This window comes from Chelonoidis abingdonii, chromosome 22 (assembly GCF_003597395.2).
Source record: "Chelonoidis abingdonii isolate Lonesome George chromosome 22, CheloAbing_2.0, whole genome shotgun sequence".
NCBI lineage: Eukaryota > Metazoa > Chordata > Testudines > Testudinidae > Chelonoidis > Chelonoidis abingdonii.
The window spans coordinates 32,450,775-32,470,284 of NC_133790.1; the positions used below are offsets into that span (position 1 = coordinate 32,450,775).

General features: G+C 47.9%; 2 protein-coding genes across 5 annotated transcripts in view; one reads left to right on the forward strand and one right to left on the reverse strand.

Annotated features, from left to right (window-relative positions):
• LOC116821247 (acyl-CoA dehydrogenase family member 11-like) overlaps positions 1–7,214 on the reverse strand; it is a 31,280-nt gene extending 24,066 nt beyond the window's left edge. For all 4 annotated transcript variants that reach the window (XM_032774290.2, XM_032774288.2, XM_032774287.2 and 1 more), the window contains exon 1: positions 6,785–7,214. In XM_032774290.2, the coding sequence (XP_032630181.1) occupies positions 6,785–7,078 (294 nt within the window). In that variant the 5' untranslated portion in view covers positions 7,079–7,214. The remainder of the gene's footprint in view (positions 1–6,784) is intronic.
• Positions 7,215–10,944: 3,730 nt separating this feature from the next.
• HORMAD2 (HORMA domain containing 2) overlaps positions 10,945–19,510 on the forward strand; it is a 58,697-nt gene continuing 50,131 nt past the window's right edge. The window contains exons 1-3 of the mRNA XM_075059907.1: positions 10,945–10,985; positions 16,256–16,344; positions 17,714–17,858. Coding sequence (XP_074916008.1) covers positions 16,294–16,344; positions 17,714–17,858 — 196 coding nt within the window. The 5' untranslated portion in view covers positions 10,945–10,985; positions 16,256–16,293. The remainder of the gene's footprint in view (positions 10,986–16,255; positions 16,345–17,713; positions 17,859–19,510) is intronic.

Below are 19,510 nucleotides of genomic sequence, written 5' to 3' on the forward strand. Positions count from 1 at the left end.
AAAGGGAGCAACTCAGCTCAGTCTTGCCTGACCTAGAAGGAGAGCAGCTGGGTGCAGCAACCTCCTGCCGAGAAGCCACTGGGACTGACCCTCCTAGCCAAGTCGCTGTAAGCTCATCAACTGTAGGAGCCAAGGGTGGCAACTTGCTGTCACCAGGGCAAGGGGCTCCAGAGAGGAAGCCAGGAGAGATCCCAAGACACTGTGACCCCAATGGAAGTACAGAGACCAGGGATAGGAAGTAACTTGGGGGTGTAAATAAAGGTACCAGACCCTAGGCTATGGATATGGTCTACGTTAGAACTCAGTGGAGTAGGGTAAGCCTGGGTTCCCCGAGCCCCCTGCCTTGCGACTACAGCCACTAGGCAGAGCGGATCTTGACTCTTGCCATTGGGCAATGACACTGGGGACTATAGCCACTAGGCAGAGTGGCCTTGGACACTTGCCACTAGGTGGTACTGCCAGCTTGGGGCACCCAGGCAGCCCCTGACAAGGGCCTCTGAGGGCCAGGTGGCTTCCATGACCCCAAAACAGGCCTGTGCCTTACAGGCACAGTCTAAGGGTATATCTACACTATGGGATTATTCTGATTTTACAGAAACCGGTATTTGGAAACAGATTGTATAAAGTTGAGTGCATGTGGCCACACTAAGCACATTAATTCGGCGGTGTGTGTCCATGTAGCGAGGCTAGCGTCGATTTCCGGAGTGTTGCACTGTGGGTAGCTATCCCATAGTTCCCGTAGTCTCCCCTGCCTATTGGAATTCTGGGTTGAGATCACAATGCATGTTGGGGCAGAAACAGTGTCACGGGTGATTCTGGGTAAATCTCGTCACTCATTCCTTCCTCCGTGAAAGCAACGGCAGACAATCATTTCACGCCCTTTTCCCTGGATTGCCCTGGCAGACACCATAGCACGGCAACCATGGAGCCCGTTCAGCCTTTTTTCACTGTAACCATTTGTCTACTGGATGCTGCTGACAGACGCGGTACCGCAGTGCTATACAGCAGTATCCCCCTGCCTTTGCAAGTTAGCAGAGATGGTTATCAGTCCTATTGTACCATCTGCTGATTTGCAAGTTGGCAATGACGGTCACCAGTCATATTGTACCATCTGCTGTTGCCATGGGTGCTCCTGGCTGGCCTCTGTGAGGTCGGCCGGAGGCGCATGGACAAAAATGAGAATGACTCCCCAGGTCATTCCCTTCTTTACGTTTTGTCTAAAGGTAGAGTCAGTGCTGCCTGGAATATCAGGCAAGCCTACTAAAGAACCAGAGAGGCAAATGGCCGCTCCGGGTCAGAGCCCCAGACTTCCCGCAGAAATGATGAGCTGCATGCCATTCTAGGGGTTGCCCCTGCAACAACCCCACCTGTTGCTTCCCTCCTCTCACACCCCTCCTGAGCTACCGTGGCAGTTATCCCCCCATTTGTGTGATGAAGCAACAAAGAATGCATGAATAAGACACAACACTGACTTTATTGAGATAAAATGGGGGGAAGGCAGCCTCCAGCTGCTATGATATTTCAGGCAGGACTGAATCTCCAGGAGACAAAGCTCAAAGAAGGGAATGACTGGGAGTCACTCTCATTTTTGCCCAGGCGCCCCCGGCCGACCTCACCAGGGCCAGCCAGGAGTGACGGATACCAGTCCTATTGTACAGTCTGCCATCAGGGAGGAAAGGCAATGAGATGCTGCTGTCCCCACAATGTCACCGCGTCTGCCAGCAGCATCCAGTAGACATACAGTGACATTGAAAAAAGGCGAGAAATGATTTTTTTCCCTTTTCTTTCACCAGGGGGAGGAGGGGAAAAGAGATTGACGACATATACCCTGAACCACCCACGACAATGTTTTTGACCCTTCAGACATTGGGAGCTCAGCCAAAAATGCAAATAGTTATCGGAGACTGTGGGATAGCTGGAGTCCTCAGTCTCCCCTCCCTCCCTCCATGAGCACCCATTTGGTTCTTTGGATTTCCGTTATGCTTGTCACACAGCACTGTTGAATCTCTGTTGTGGCCTCTATCATAGCCTTGGAGATTTTTTCAAATGCTTTGGCATTTCATCTTTTGGAACGGAGTTCTGATAGAACAGATTCATCTCCCTATACAGAGATCAGATTCAGTATCTCCTGTACGGTCTATGCTGGAGCTCTTTTTTGATTCTAGGACTGCATGGTCACCTGTGCTGATCGGTGCTCCACACTGGGCAAACAGGAAATGAAATTCAAAAGTTTGCGGGGCTTTTCCTGTCTACCTGGCCAGTGCATACAAGTTCAGATTGCTGTCCAGAAAGCGGTCACAATGGTGCACTGTGGGATAGCTCCTGGAGGCCAATACCGTTGAATTGCGGCCACACTAACCCTAATCCGAAATGGCAATACTGATTCAAGTGCTACTCCCCTTGTTGGGGAGGTTTACAGATACCGGTATTAAGAGTCCTTTATATCGATATAAAGGGCTTTGTTGTGTGGACGGGTGCAGGGTTAATTTGGTTTAACGCTGCTAAATTTGATATAAACTCGTAGTGTAGACCAGGCCTAAGAGTCCAAGTTGCATGTGCTTCACTGTTCTGGAATTTGCTCTGGAAATGCAAGAGCCCTGGGCTTCTGTAATTGTTAATCTCAGTCGAGAAGCAGAGCATGACCTCACTAAGCAAGTCTTCAAATGGTGCCAGGCATCTAACTAGGCAGGGACATTGGAGGAAAAACATGATTGTGAGCTTGCAGCAAACCCAAAGTGCAGTGCTCTGTTCACCTCCAAGTAACAGTGCCCTCTCCCCTGCCCCCTTCCAGGAGGGAGAGACTGGCAACCTGCCTGTTAATTCACATGTGCTCCAAATGGACCTGCCACAATTAGCTTTGTAATTCAGGATGTTGCCCAAGAGTTCTAATAGGCTCTTTGCCTACCACCTAGCAGAAAGAGATCAGTGTCCCTGCATTTGTGACCACAGAATATAACATCCCAGCAGCATCTTAATGCTGCTCTTCCACTAGGATTATCCACTAACCATCTACTCCAAAGCAGAATCCAGTAACTGCCATGAAGCCTCATTCAGTGCTTAACCATATTCAGTGCTCGGCTAGCCCAGTGGTTGGTGTGTTAGAAATGCTTTAAGACAGAGGTGATAGAGAGGTGATCCCTTATGTTCCAGGGCCTTTAACAGAGAGAGATGGAGGAGTTCCATCTCTTTCAGTGATGGGGAAGCTCAGCAATGCAGAAGCCAAGTGTTCATAAATCTGTATCATCACTCCAACAGCCAGATCTGTTCCTACCACTAGAAACAGAAGAAGCTTCCCTAGAAGGAGATGGGCTCCCCCAGCACCAACAGTAAGCACACACAGGAACACAGGACTGGAAGGGACCTCTTGGGTCACCGAGTCCGGATCCCTGCTATTGCAAGCAACCTCATTATATAATCCTGATGAGAAACTTACCAAACTCCATTTTAAGACCAGTTAGGGTGTGTTTTCTTTGCATTGGAAGAATACATTTAAGCTCACAGCTGAGAGCTACAGAGGACTTCATTGCAGCTAGACTTTGCAGCCAGAGAAAACATGAACCTTCTTCCAATTGCCAGAAATCACACTAGAGTACATGAAATCAACAGATCTTCCACCACCACCACCACTCTAAGAGCATTCTTTGTTAATCACCTCTGAACACAGCTGCATGGGGAGTAAGGCGCCAGTGTGGTATTTGTTGGATGGCACATGCAGAGCTTCACACACTCCTGTACAATTTCCTGTCTCATGTAGCAATCACCAGACCCCTGTTGCATTAAGTAAGGCAGTGGCCCTCAACCTTTTTGTGGCCAGTAGCACATTCACGTTTTCAGAAGAGTGTGGTGGGTGCCAAAATTTTTTCAAGGCTTATTTTGTATTTGTACATTAAATAATAAGAAAAACATCATATTTAATATAACATAATATATGAATCCAAAGAAAAGAGAGAAGCCAGAGAGAAGCTGCGAGGACAGAGAACACCGGCGCCTGCAGCCCCGGAGTTCTCTGTCCCTGGGAGGCGCAGGGCTGCGGCTTCTCTCCGGCTTACGCCAAGACCCTGCACCTGCCAGGGACCGAGAACACCGGCGCCCACAGCCCCGGAGTTCTCTGTCCCCGGCAGGCGCAGGGCAGCGGCTTGTCTCCCCTGCTGGGCGCTAGGTGGGCCCCACGCCTGCTGGGAACAGAGAACACCGTGCTCGCAGCCTGAGTTCTCTGTCCCCATCAGGTCCCGGGCCACGGCTTCTCTCTCCTGCTGGGCACTAGGCGGGTGCACATAAATGCCCTGGTGGGTGCCATGGCACCCACGGGCACCACGTTGGGGACCACTGAAGTACAGGGTCTGTAGGCTTGGCTCTTCTCTTTCAGTGGTGGTACAACACTGCCTCTCTGAGGCCAAATATAAAACTGTATGAAATATCCTGCAGCGATCTGCTGAATACTGTCTCAACCACTTTCTCTCTTCAGAAGAGAGCTCCCAAACCAGGGGACACACATCAGAATGAAAGCATGGCTCCATCCGCTCTTCAGAGGGCTTCAAAATATTCTTGCCACAGGTGCCAGTAAAGAAGGTGTTTGTGTTTAACCAGGGCATCCTCCTTCTCAGACTCTGTTCATTCACCTGATCTGGCAGCAAGGTTGCAATGCTGTCTTTGTGACACCTCATCCTTCTCTTTAGAAACAGGCACAGCTGTCAAAAAAGCAAGTCCCCAAAGCAGCCATAGCAGTGTTACAGACATAGGACTATAGCTGTATGGCAGGGTCAAGTGAAACTTAAGGATATGGAGCAAAAATCTGTCTGGGGACTGGCCCTGCTTTGAGCAGTGGGTTCAACTGGATGACCTCCTGAGGTTCCTTCCAACCCTGATATTCTATGATTCAATGAAAGAGACCAAAGAGTGACAGAAAGAGCTTCAGACCAATCAATGAGGGCCAGATTCTGCCACCCTTCTCATCCTGATAATACCTAGCTTTAGTAGTAATAAGATGACTTGCAGTGGAACAAATCACAGAGTCAGGTGCTACTCAGCATGGGTAACAATGGGTGGATCTGGCCCCCAAAAGCTGAAAAACTACAATAGCCTGTGGCAGTCAGTGCATGCCCCCTTTCACAGGGGGAATAAGGCACACTTCTATTCCTTCTCTGTCCCATTCCCAAACTTCACTGGGAGTTCCTACAGAGCTGAGCTCCATGGTACAAAAAGAACATCGATCACCCTACATAAGGTCTGCAGATCCAGCCCCCCTCTGCAGTGATCCCATACAATGCCAAGCTCTGGCCTTATTGTCCAAGGGCCAACACAAAGCCTAGTGACAGATACTGCAGGAGGGCAGACTGAAATGGACCCATTCTTCTTTCTGAGGGGAACTTCTTTAAGTGCCCTCTTCGCAAAGTGTAGTTAAATTAAGAGCAAGAGAAACAGGATGGCTTAGCAGGGTTAGCAGGCATCTCAGTGCATCCTCTATTCTCCTAGAAATTTTCACTTCAATGCAGACTTAACTCAGGCCCAGCTGTGGATTTTCCCCTTAACACTCCCTGTGCTCACACATCTGCACTCTTCTATCAGTCCACCACTCCCTGAGCCCTACATCAGACCCCAGCATAGCAGTTAAGGTAGAATCATAGAACTGGAAGGGACCTTGATAGGTCATCTAGTCCAGTCCCTTGCACTCATAGCAGAACTAAGTATTATCTACATGTATTACTACGCTGAGATAACTGCACTCAGACTCATAGACTTTAAGGTCAGAAAAGACCATTATGATCATCTAGTCTGACCTCCTGCACAATGCAGGCCACAGAATCTGACCCATCCACTCCTGTAACAAACCCCTAACCTATGTCTGAGTTATTGAAATCTTCAAATTGTGGTTTGAAGACCTCACCTGACAACAGAGTCATAACAATCAAGACATGATGGTCTTCCAATCCCTTCCCATAAGTCCTGTGACCAGAAATCAATCTCTTCTCCTCTGCTTTGTCATTTCTTCAGCTTCGCACAACTCTGGTGTTTGATACAGCACAACAATGTCCACTACCAAGTCTGTGCAGGAGCCTGCAGCTACCAGAGCGGTCAGACAAGTTGTCCCACAACATCTTGCAAATGTGAGCATACAGCGGCACAGAGAGATGTGGTGCTGTGAACCCTGGGATACATGCCCAGATAGCTGCATTGTTTGTCATAGCCAGATGCAGCATCAGTGCTGATGGGGGGCATGACAATACAACAATGTGCTCATCCTGTCGTGGGTTAGGCTACCATGAGTTAACTTAGCCCCTGATCGTTTACTCCATGCTTGGCATGCAGTGAAAGCACTGATAGCCTAACAGAACAGAGGAGTCATGTCTCACCCAACCCTACCCAAAAGACTCTGTTAAACCCTTTTCACTTTTGCTGGAACATGCTCATGCAGCACCACCATTTTTCATCACAACTTCAAGACAAATGAATGGATAGTCAGGAAGCACCAGTAATCCACCTGTGCTTGATATATGGTTCAGCAGTAAAGGAGCTAAGGGCTCAGTGATATACAGGGTTTTCACTCTGCAGCAGGAGAGCTGGAACGATTTGGATAATGGGGGGGGAGGGGGGCTGAGAGCCATTGAACCAAACTGTAAACCTTGAATATAATGGAGTCACTTCAAGCCAGTGGGTGGAGCAGCACCCCCAGCACTGCTAATTCCAGCACCTATACTCTGCAATGCCCATAGACTGAAAAGGTGTCCACAGTCTCAGCAATAGGGAGTTGTACTGCGCACACAACACATACACACACAGGTCAAACCTGGGATGGCAGGTGTGTTTTCAAGTAACGCTGAAGGAAAGCATCTTCTAGGTACTGGTTTCCAATCCTGGGCTGCTCTTGGAAAAAGGTCCCAATTTCAGTCCTGGCAAAGGGCACCTTCAGCTCTTGCAAGGTGCCTTTGTCCCAGGTCTCAGCTTTCTGACTCTGACCTGCAGACATCTTGGCTCCCAGCTTTGGGCACTGAGGCAGGAGGCAGCGCAGCTTCCACAGCTTGTGATTGGTGCCAGGGCTCCACGTAGGTAAGTGACTGACAAGCCTGACCCTGCAAAACATGAGAGTGGGTTAGTCCAACTGCTGGTGTTCAGAACTGCCCTGGGTCCAACACTCAGTCCACAACTGTGTCTGTGTTTAATCACAGAAGCCCTTCAGTAACCCAGGAAGGAACTCTTCTTGCTTCCCCTCCCTCTGGGGTTGGGTTTCCAGCAGCTACTGGCTGCATAGTGGAGGAAAGGTCAGGGGGAGGGAGAAGAGAGAAGCACCAATAAGGGTGCATGTGTGCAACATTTATGCTGTCTCTTCTTGCCTGTCTGTCAAATCACTGTATTGAACCTGCTTATTTGTGAGCTGGGGAAACCACATGACAGTCTCAGAGCTGGGGACTACTGAGAATAGTATGTGATGTGATAGTCGGCAAACAATAACACAAAGCACACACAGTTAGAGAGATGAGGAGGGGAAATACCACTACCACCAAGGTACTGAGCCAAAACCCATCCTCAGCATTAACTTGTTCCCAGGCATGTTGGCCTGTTTCTTGGGGCTCTGTTGTGGTAGCACAGGTTTCTGCATCTTTCCCTGTAAGAGTTCTATGGCTGGGAATGAATTTGATTAGCCCACTCTGACTTCAATACAAAGGGAAAGGCCCCTGTAGCATATTCCCCATTTAACTGACCTCCTGCACAGGGATCTGGGCTGGTCAGCCAAGTCACAGCAAACACAAAAGAAACAATGTAGGTTTTAGTGACATTAGCTACTCCAGCACTGAGCAAGTGGTTAGGGATGGATAAGGAATGGTGTCCCTAGCCTCTGTTTGTCAGAGGATGGAGATGGATAGCAGGAGAGAGATCACTTGATCATTGCCTGTTAGGTTCACTTCCTCTAGGGCACCTGGCATTGGCCACTGTCGGCAGACAGATACTGGGCAAGATGGACCTTTGGTCTGACCCGGTACGCCCGTTCTTATGTTGTTCTAAATAACAGCTGAGCCTCAGATAACACAGGTGAGAAGACAGAGACTGTACTCACCGGAGTAGAGGGTGCTTGTATCTATCGGGTTCCTGGGAAGTGGGCGGGCTAAGTCTGCCCACTGCTAAAGGATCCCCCCCAGCCTAAGGGGAGGACCCACAGGACCACAGAAGCCCACTGAGTACGGGGGACAACTAATAAAAGAACAGGGACGGGAGTGTGGTCAGAGGGTCATAAGAAGGGAGCCTGACGGGGACACCGAGCAGAGAACCCCGGACAGCGCCCACTGCTCCTCGAAGGTGTCAAGGGAGCCAGTAGACGCCGCCCAGAGGAACTCCGCCCGGATACGTGAACAGACCAGGGACCGGAAACAAGCCCCACAGTCACTGGAGTCTCCATCGGCCAACCTCCTCTCCCTGGTCGTGTAGATGGCTTTTTTAGCCAGGGCGAGGAGGAGGTTGACCAGGAGGTCCAGGGACTTCGTGGGGCCACGGATAGGGAATGTAGAGGGTTCTTGTAGCAGGGTGCTTACCCTGCTACTGCCCTGAAGGGCTTAAAACAGCCCTGGGGGAAGGTTGTGGCTGGGAGCTACTAAGCTGGGTTGGTTGGGATGTGGCTGCAGCTGGGCCATGCCTCAATCAGGCCCTGGTGGCCCCTATAGGCGGCTGTGAGCCAGAAGCCCAACCACTCTTCCTCTTTCTGTAGAGGGAAAAGGGCCTAGTTGCAGGGCCTGAGATGCAGGATACCTGAGTGGAGCAGGGCTAGGGAAAGGCAGAGGAGCTGGGGAGCTCCTGCCTGGAAAGCCCCAGGCTACAGTCTAGCAGAAGGCCAACAGGTACTGGGGGTTGCAGAGGGCAGCCCAGGGGTAGGCCAAGGCAGTAGGTCCAAACCCAACCTTGCCAGTGATGAGTAGGCTGATACTGCAGTCTGCCCCAGGGTGCGGGGTTGCTAGACGATGACTGGCAGTAGCCATATACTGAGGCAAGGTGAGGATAGTGGGTGTGGGTTTCCCAGGGAGGGAAGACCCTGAGAGAAAGGGGGTTACTGCTAGGGGACAGCACCCCAGGTAAAAGGGCACCAGGTCCAGGGAGGGACACAGGCGACAGGCAGATCACTGGCCTGCAGAGAGTGCTCGAAAGCTGGAATGAGCTAATTCTCAGGAGTCACCAGCAGGAGGAATCGCAGGGGTGAGTCCGCTTCCTCTACAGTGCTGAAACAAAATGGGACTCAAGTGTGTCCCATCCATTCCATCCCAGCATTTTCCAGGCTAAGCACCCAACCATACAATGCTGCAGACATTCATCCTGTGCTGCTTAGGGGGGACATGGAAGGAGTACTGTAGGGTGACCAGATAGCAAATGTGGAAAAATCAGGATGTGGTGGTGTCATAAGGTATAATTCCCAAATCTGAACCTTAGTGTCCAAAATTTGGGTACCTGCATGAATCCTCTAAGCTTAATTACTAGCTTAGATCCTGTAGCGCTGCCACCAACCAGGAATTCCGGTGCCTGGTACACTTTGGGGGTCCCCAGGGAAGGTTTTGGGGAGACAAGACTCAGATGCCTTGAGTCTCACAACAAAGGGAAATAACCCACTTCCCTTCCCCCCTCTTTACCTCCTCCCAGGCTTCCCCTCCCTGGGTTACCCTGGAAGATTACTGTACTTAAACTCCTTGAATTACAAAACAGAGAGGACAATTCACCTTCCCCCTCCTTCTTTCCCCCCCCAGTCTTTCCGTGAAAGAGACAGTATCCTGGCACAGAGTTCCTATCATCCCTGACCTCAACTAGAAAGAAAATCAAACAGGTCTAAAAAAGAAAGTTTTTAATAAAAAGAAAGAAAAGACATAAAAATCGTCTCTGTAATCAGATGAAAATATTACAGGGTCTCTTAACTTATAAAAAATGAATAAACAGCCTATCAGAAAAATAACAATTTAAACATTTCCAGCAAACTACACACTGCAAATACAGAAAACAATGTAAAAGCCTGTATTGTCTTCCTACCTGTACTTACAAATGGAAATAGAAGATTAGAGACCTGGAGATGTGTAATCACCCTCAGAGCCTAAGACAGGACACAGAACAAAGGACCACCCAAACTTCCCTCCCTGAGATTGAAAGTATCTTGTTCTGATTGGTTCTCTGGTCAGGTTTTGTTTGTTACCCCTCTCCAGGTAAAGAGACATTAACCTTAGCTATCTATTTATGACAGTGAAACATAATAGGAGCCTAGGTAAGAAAAAGACCCAAAATTAGACTGTCACTATAAAATTGGGAACCTGCTCACCCCAGAGTACTGGATCACCACTTGCTAGAATCTTCCACCCGATTTTACCCTTTGGCCCAAGGTGAGGCTAAGGACTCTTACACACAAAGGGATGTCAATGGAGTGCAGCACTCCAATCTCACTGAAGTCAGTAGGAGCCAGGCAGCGGACCCTTTCAGGTTCTCTTGCAAATCCCTGCCCATATTTCAGTCGTAGAAAAACTTAGCTCATCTTCGGATCGCTCTTAAGGCCCCTGGAAAGCTATAGGTCAGGTCTTGCTCTTGCTGGCCTGGGCAGAACTGAAGGGGGAATCTTGCTTTAATTGAAGGGAAGGAACACCTTTGTAGGATGGATGCAACCCTTGTTCTTAGGAAAACAAGCGCAATCAGGGGGCCTGAGCACGGGAGCTGGGGGGGGGGCTGGAGTTTGAGCGCGGAGCTCGGGGGGCAGGGTCTGATACGGAGGCGGGGGCCTGAGCACGGGCGCTGGGAGGGCGGAGGAGTCTGAATACGGGGGCGCAGGGCGGGCTTGAGCGCGGGCGGGCGGGGAAGCGGTCTGAGGCGGGAGCGGGCCTGGCCGGCCGGGCCGGGCCGGTCTGAAGCAGGGGGCGGGGCGCTGTGGCGAGGCGGGCGCTGGGCCAGGCGGGCCCGCAGAGTGGGCAAGGGGCGCGCGGGGGCTGCTGTCTCTCGGTCGGTCCCGCGGTGGCGCCAGGCTCCCTGAGTCCCTGGTGAGAAGGGCCCGGTCCCTCGAGACTCCGCAAACACCCTGAGGGGGTGATGTCCTCCCGATCCCCATCGGCTCCTCCCCACGCACCCTGAGGGGGGGGTATCCCCCGATCCCCATCGGCTCCTCCCCTCGCACCCTGAGGGGGGGGTATCCCCCCCCGAGCCCCATCGGCTCCTCCCCACGCACCCTGAGGGGGTGATGTCCCCCCGATCCCCATCAGCTCCTCCCCACGCACCCTGAGGGGGGGTATCCCCCCCCGATCCCCATCGGCTCCTCCCCACGCACCCTGAGGGGGTGATGTCCCCCCGATCCCCAACGGCTCCTCCCCACACACCCAGGGGGGGGGTATCCCCCGATCTCCATCGGCTCCTCCCCACGCACCCTGAGGGGGTGGTATCCCCCTGATCTCCATCGGCTCCTCCCCACGCACCCTGAGGGGGCAGTATCCCCCAGATCCATGTGTGCCCCTATATACACCCGGAGGAGGGTGATATCATATTCCCCCTTAGATAGAGTTACCAGATAGCAACTGTGAAAAAACAGGACAGGGGGTAGGAGGTAATAGGTGCCTATATAAGAAAAAGTCCCCAAAAATGGGACTGTCGCTTTAAAAATGGGACGGATGGTCACCCTGCCCTTAGATCTGCACCTGTCCCACTCTGCCGCACTCCGTGAGGGGGCAGTGTTCTCCCCACTCCCCATCTGCGCACTCTCACACCCCCACCTTCGTTGGGTGGGCGGTCTACTTGGGGTCCCTTTTTTCCCTCTCCATATACTCTCGGTAGACACGTGGTTAATCGTTGCTGCATTAAGAGGGAGCCCGGTAGCCCTTCCTCCTTTTCAAGCCCTCCCAACATACTTGTTGCCTGTGGGCCAAGTGTTGTGACAGAGCAGAATCTGGCCATATGCCTTTATGCCCAGTACTTTACACAGATCATCCAAGCCCAGTAGTTATCAGCTGTAAAAGAAAATCTACATGAGCCTGTGCTCCAAGAGCTTGTGCCTCATTTACTGGCAGGGCCACCCAGAGGATTCAGGGAGCCTGGGGCAAAGCAATTTCAGGGGCCCCTTCCATAAAAAAAAGTTGCAGTACTAAAGAGTACTATATTCTTGTGGGGGCCCCTGCAGGACCTGGGGCCTGGGGCAAATTGCCCCACTGGCCCCCACCCCCTGGGCGACCCTGTTTACTGGGCTTCTCCTCTCACGTTACTGGTGTCATTGGCAGTAGTTCCATTGGCAATAAGATCCAGCATGTGTTTCACAGAAATCCCCATGTGCCTTTTCCTCTGTATATCTGGAGCTGGGAATGATAACTTTTGAAAAGTGGTGACGTGCTAGGGCTGAGACCCAGCAACTCCTGGGTTCTGATCATGGCTCTGCAGCTGACTCCATACTGTGGCCTGGGTAAGTCACTTTTCAAAAGTAGTCACTACTGGCTTAATTTGAGATACCTAAGACATCTCCACAGTAAATCAAAGTAAGCTAAAAATCAGGAGCCAGATTCTGATTTTATTTATACCAGTGTAAATTGGGAATAACTACTGATTACAGTGAGTGACTCTGGATTTTCATGGTGAACTGAGATCAGAATCAGGCTCCAGGTCACTTACTCAGATATCTAATTATGGGCTTAGGTGAGTAAGTGTAGGCATCCCCAAGTTGGAAGGTGTTGGCTTTAACCGCTCAGGGAAACTGAGGCACAAAATAGGAAGTATGCCAAGAGACCACCCTGGCTTAACCAGGAGATCTTCAATGATCTAAAATTCAAAAAAGAGTCCTGCAAAAAGTGGAAACGTGGTCAAATTACAAAGGATGAATATAAACAAATAAGACAAGTATGCAGGGACAAAATTAGAGAAGCCAAGGCACAAAATGAGATCAAACTAGCTAGGGACAGAAAAGGAAACAAGAAAACATTCTACAAATAAATTAAAAGCAAGAGGAAGACCAAGGACAGAGTAGGCCCATTACTCGGCGGGGGGTGGGGGGGGAGTACAGTAACAAAAAATGTGGAAATGGCAGAGTTACTTAATGACTTTGTTTCAGTTTTCACCAAGAAGGTTGGTGGTGATTGGATGTCTAAAATAGCGAATGCCAGTGAAAATGAGGTAGGATCAGAGTCTAAAATAGGGAAAAAACAAGTCAAAAATTACTTAGATAAGTTAGATGTCTTCAAATCACTAGGGCCTGATGAAAAGCATCCTAGAATACTCAACCAGCTGACTGAGCAGATATCTGAGCCATTAGCAATTATCTTTAAAAAGTCTTGTAAGACGGGAGACATTCCAGAAGACTGGAAAAGGGCAAATACAATGCCAATCAGTAAAAAGGGAAATAAGGACAACCCAGGGAATTACAGACCAGTCAGCTTAGCTGCTTTACCCGGAAAGATAATGGAGCAAATAATTAAGCAATCAATTTACAAACACCTAGCAGATAATAACTTGATAAATAACAGTCAGCATGGATTTGTCAAGAACAAATCGTGTCATACCACCCTGATAGCTTTCTTTGAAAGGGTAACAAGCCTTGTGAATGGGGGGAAAGTGTTAGATGTGTTATATCTTGACTTTAGTAAGGCTTTTGATATTGTCTCGCATGACTTTCTCATAAACAAACTAGGGAAATACAACCTAGATGGAGCTACTATAAGGTGGGTGCATAACTGGTTGGAAAATCATTCCCAGAGAGTAGTTATCAGTGGTTCACATTCATGCTGGAAGGGCATAATGAGAGGGGTCCGGCAGCGATTGGTTCTGGGTCTAGTTCTGTTCAATATCTTCATCAACGATTTAGATAGTGGCATAGAGACTACACTTATAAAGTTTGCGGACGATACCAAGTTGAGAAGGGTTGCAAGTGCTTTGGAGGATAGGATTAAAATTAAAAATGATCTGGACAAACTGGAGAAATGGTTTGAAATAAATAGAATGAAATTCAATAAGGACAAATGCAAAATACTCCACTTAGGAAGGAACAATCAGTTGCACACATACAAAATGGGAAATGACTGCCTAGGAAGAAGTACTGCAGAAAGGGATCTGGGGATCACAGTGGATCACAAGTTAAATATGAGTCAATAGTGTAACGCTGTGGCAAAAAAAAGCAAACATCATTCTGGGATGTATTAGCAGGAGTACTGTAAGCAAGACATGAACAGTAATTCTTCTACTCTACTTCGTGCTGATTAGGCTTCAGCTGGAGTACTGTATCCAGTTCTGGGTGCCACATTTCAGAAAAGATGTGGACAAATTGGAGAAAGTCCAGAGGAGAGCAACAAAAATGATTAAAGGTCTAGAAAACATGACCTATGAGGGAAGATTGAAAAAAATTTTTTAGTCTGGAGAAGAGAAGACTGAGATGGGGAATAACAGTTTTCAAGTACATGAAAAGTGTTTACAAGGGAAGCGGAGAAAATGTTCTTCATAACCTCTGAGGTGAGACAAGAAGCATGGCTTAAATGTAGCAAGGGCGGTTTAGTTGCACATTAGGAAATTTCCAACTGTTAAGTGGTTAAGCACTGAATAAATTGCCAGGGAGGTGGTGAATTCTTCATCATTGGAGATTTTTAAGAAGAGGTTGGAGAAAACCTGTCAGGGATGGTCTAGATAATACTTAGTCCTGCTTTAAGTGCAAGGACTGGACTAGATGAACCTCGAGGTCCCTCCAGTTCTATGATTCTATGATGCTTTCTACCTTTGGGAAGTAATGAAGTTAGTTTGTTAATGTTTCTCAGAAATTTGAGGTGAAAAAGTTTATTATGAAGACATCTATAGTGCTCAGTAGGAAGGCTCAGATAAATTTTCACTTAAAGGATTAAATCCTTTATTCTATGAAATAAATGGGTTAACTATATTTTAAAAAATGTGTAGGATGTTTCAGATAGAAGCTTAAAAATGGATCAAGATTAATATTTGCTTCAGCTTGACAATGCTCTTTAAAAGCACAATGCTCTGTTGATTTTAACGGCTGTCTGGATTCGCTCAGCATTTCTGAGCATAGCACTGTTTCTGTGCCAGCATGAGATCAAAAGTACCTCTGTCAAAGACAGAAGCCAGTCCTCGTTGATGTAAATTGCCTAGCTCATTGAACTCTCTGGAGCCACAACAATTCCCACAGCTGTGGATCTGGCCTGAATTTCCAGGACTATTGACAGTGTTGTTTATAGATCTCACAAACTAAGTGACTGAGCAACAAAATGGCAAATTGAATTTAATGTGGATAAATGTATAAGTAATGCACATTGGAAAAATACCCCAACTCTACATACAATATGATGGGCTAATTAGCTGCAATGAGTCAGGAAAAAGATCTGCGTCATCATGGACAGTCTTCTGAAGGCGTCCACACAGTGTGCAGAGGCGGTCAAAAAGCAAACAGGAGATTAGGAATCAATTAAAAAGGGTTAGAGAATAAGACTGAGAATATAGTTTGCCCTTATATAAATCCATGGTACGCCCACATCTCGATACTGTGTAAGGTGTGTCTCCTCACCTCAAAAAAGATATACTGGCACTAGAAAAGTTCAGAAAAGGGCAACTAAATGATTAGGGGTTTGAGAGGGTCCCATATAGGAAAGATTGAAGAGCTGGACTTCGTTGAAAAGAGAGACTAAGGGGGATTGATAGAGTACATGAAATCATGAGTGGTGGGAGAAAGTGTATAAGGAAAAGTTATTTACTTATTCCATAATACAAGAACTAGGGTCACCAAATGAAATTAATAGGCAGCAGTTTAAAACAAATAAAAGGAAGTTCCCTTCAAGCAGCGCACAGTCAACTGTGGAATCCTTACTGAGGAGGTTTGAAGGCTAGGACTATAACAGCATTTAAAGAGAACTGATAAATTCATGGTGTAAGTCCATGAATGGCTATTAGCCAGGATGAGTAAGAAATGGTGTCCCTAGCCTCTGTTGTCACAGGATGGAGATGGATGGCAGGGGGGAGATCACTTGATCATTGCCTGTTAGGTTCACTCCCTCTGGGGCACCTAGCGTTGGCCACTGTCAGTAGACAGATATTGGACAAGATGGACCTTTGGTCTGACCCGGTACGGCCGTTCTTATGTTCTTATAGATAATGAGGGGTTCTTCCTGCCATGTGAACTTCCAAACTGTGGCACAGAGTGACTGACACTATTTAGCTCTCCTGGCAAGAGCTCAGCTTTCAAATCTAGAGAGAGTTCTTATGCAGTCTGGTTCTTATGCTCAGGAAGATAAGAAATACGAGGAATCCTATATTGGCCAAGTGGTTAATGTCTGTTTCTCTGCAGGTTCTAATTTCACGTCGAAGGCAGCACTTTGAGACGCTATGGCTACGGCTCAGCTCTCACACACTGGGCAGAAGCATAAAACCTCTAAGGTACAGGATTTAGGACTTAATGTTACTGATCAACATGCTGGCCTAGTAGTACTCAGCCCTGCAGAGCTGGAAACCTGGCTTTGATTACCCTTCCCATCCCTTGCTTCCAGGGCAGACAGTGTGCTCAGTGCTGATTACACTGTGTCTTTGTTGGGTTTTGAAAGCAGCTGTCTCCAGGCCAGGGTAGCCAAAAAGATGCTGGCTACGCAGCCTGAGGATTTGTGGGCAAATCTGTGCCTAGGTGCTGGATACTGGTGCTTGACTATGTAAAACTCCTTGGGCATGCAGAGCCTCCCTAGAGGAGAAAAAGACAATGAACTGGTAGTGGGACTCCTTTTCACAAAGATTTTGCATGTTAATACCAGGTGTCATGAAGACCAGAAGGGACCACTAGATCATCACCACTACTTAATGTTTAGTATTCATAATTAAGGCTACAATTTAGTCACAGAGGTCACGGCAGTCACAGATTCCATGAGCGTACTGGACCTCTGTGACTTCTTCAGCTGTCAGCAGCTGAAGCTGTGGTTGGAGCCGGGGCTGGGGCTGGAGCCGGGACTAGCCCTGCAGTAGGAGCTGCCGCTGGAGCGGTGCGCCCCTGCCCTGCAGCTTGTGGTGGGAGTCACCGCTGGGGCCAAGTGCCTCTGCCCCATGGCTTGTGGCGGGGGCTGCTGCTAGTGCCATGTGCCCCTGCCCTGCAGTGGAGGCTACAGCTGGGGGTCTGCGCCTCTGCCATGGCGTGTATGGTTATTTTTAGTAAAAGTCACGACCGCATGAATTTTTGTTTGATGTCCATGACAAAATCTTAGCCTTATTCATAATAAACAGAGTCCTTGTCATGGAAAAGTATATGAGTGCTTAGCTATTACTAAGCAGAATCCTACATTCTTTTAGAAACCAGATCTGCATATAACCTCTGGCTTTGTTGGAAGCCCGTCTGCAGGCTGCATCTGCCTTCTGGACTCTAAATATCTGAGCAGCTGAGAAACAGTCCCCTGGAATAGTGCTTCTTTTCCAGTGTGTAGGCCTCAGAGCCCTGTTTTGTCACTGGAATTCAGTAACACCGCGTCTGCCAGCCTGTGGAACTGTGGCAATAGTTCTCTGCCTGGGTGACAATATATTAACACTGTCACTGAAAGCTTCTGTGTAGCAATAAACTTTGGGCCAAGTGTGTTAGATGCTCTTTGAGCCACTTATACTTAGTCCGCCAGTGTGTGTAAGTGTGTGGCATACGCACTATGGAGACCAAAAGAAAGGGTAAAATTGCCCTAATTTAGACTCCCTCTAAACCTGCTAATTCTTCCCTCTAGCTGTGGACCTTTGTACTAGTCTAAAACCAATAATATTTTTGTCTTTGTCTTTTTTTCAGGAATCAGTGTTGTTTCCACGCAAAATTGCCACTGACAAGCAGTCCATGGTGCTGATGAAAAGGCTTTTGGCCATCTCTGTCTCCTGTATAACATACCTAAGAGGGCTCTTCCCAGAGAGCTCGTATGGAACTTGCTATTTAGATGGTAATGTTTTCAGTGCATGCTACAAGCATGTTTCGATGCATTACCTTTGCCCAGTACAGATTAGTCCAGTGCTGTTCACATATTTGACAAGTTCAATCTTTTGTAGGAAGACTGCTGACCATGGCCCAAATCCTCAGAGGTATGTAGGTGCCAGATTCCTATTGAAATCAATCGGAATTAAGCACCTAAATATCTTTTAGGACGTGAGCCTATGAGCCTTATCCAGCAGCCCTGATACAGAAAAAACTCCTATGGCAGAAAGACAACTCAGAGCTAGTGGCAACCATCAGCTGTTTCTCTCAATGTTTGTTTTGTTTTCCAGTTACATTCATTACTCAGCAATTTCATCAGTATTGCCAATCCCAAGCATTCCAAAACTACACCTCTACCCTGATATATCGCTATCCTTGGGAGCGAAAAAATCTTACCACGTTATTGGTGAAACTGCGTGATATTGAACTTGCTTTGATCCGCTGGAATGCACAGCCCTGCCGCCCCGGAGCACTGCTTTACCACATTATATTCAAATTCGTGTTATATTGGGTCGCATTATATCAGGGTAGAGGTGTATGTATCAGGCTCCCTCAAAATCATGAGACCGGATTTTTATAATAAATGTCAGGGCTTTTTTTATAGTTGCCTTCTGTTTTTTGATCCATTAGGGGTCAGATTTTCAAGCTTTTCTCCACAATCTGGAGATTTTGTGAATGAAAGATTTTAGCCCATGAAAGCTTATGCTCAAATAAATTTGTTAGTCTCTAAGGTGCCACAAGTACTCCTGTTCTTTAAATGAAAGCTGAGATTCTCACATAATCACAAAAAACAACAAGGAGTCTGGTGGCACCTTAAAGACTGACAAGTTTATTTGGGCATAAGCTTTTGTGGGTAAAAAACCCACTTCTTCAGATGCATGGAGTGAAAATTACAGATGCAGGCATTATATAATGACACATGAAGAGAAGGGAGTTACCTCACAAGTGGAGAACCAATGTTGACAGGGCCAATTCAGTCAGGGTGGATGTAGTCCACTCCCAGTAATTGATGAGGAGGTGTCAATTTCAGGAGATGCAAAGTTGCTTTTGTAGTGAGCCAGCCACTCCCAGTCCCTATTCAGGCCCAAAATAATGGTGTTAAATTTGCAAATGAATTTTAGTTCTGCAGTTTCTAGTTTCTAGCGACACCATCAGAGGACCCAACCACATCAGCCGGACCATCAGGGACTCATTCACCTGCACATCTACTCATGTGATACATGCCATCATGTGCCAGCAGTGCCCCTCATTGGCCAAACTGGACAGTCTCTACTTAAAAGAATAAATGGACACAAGTCAGACATCAGGAATGGTAACATACAAAAGCCAGTAGGAGAACACTTCAGTCTTCCTGGACATTCTATAACAGATTTAAAAGTAGCCATACTTGAACAAAAAAACTTCAGAAACAGACTTCAAAGAGAAACTGCAGAACTAAAATTCATTTGCAAATTTAACACCATTAATTTTGTCCTGAATAGGGACTGGGAGTGGCTGGCTCACTACAAAAGCAACTTTGCATCTCCTGGAATTGACAACACCTCATCAATTGTAGGAAGTGGACCACATCCACCCTGATTGAAATGGCCATGTCAACACTCGTTCTCCACTTGTGAGGTA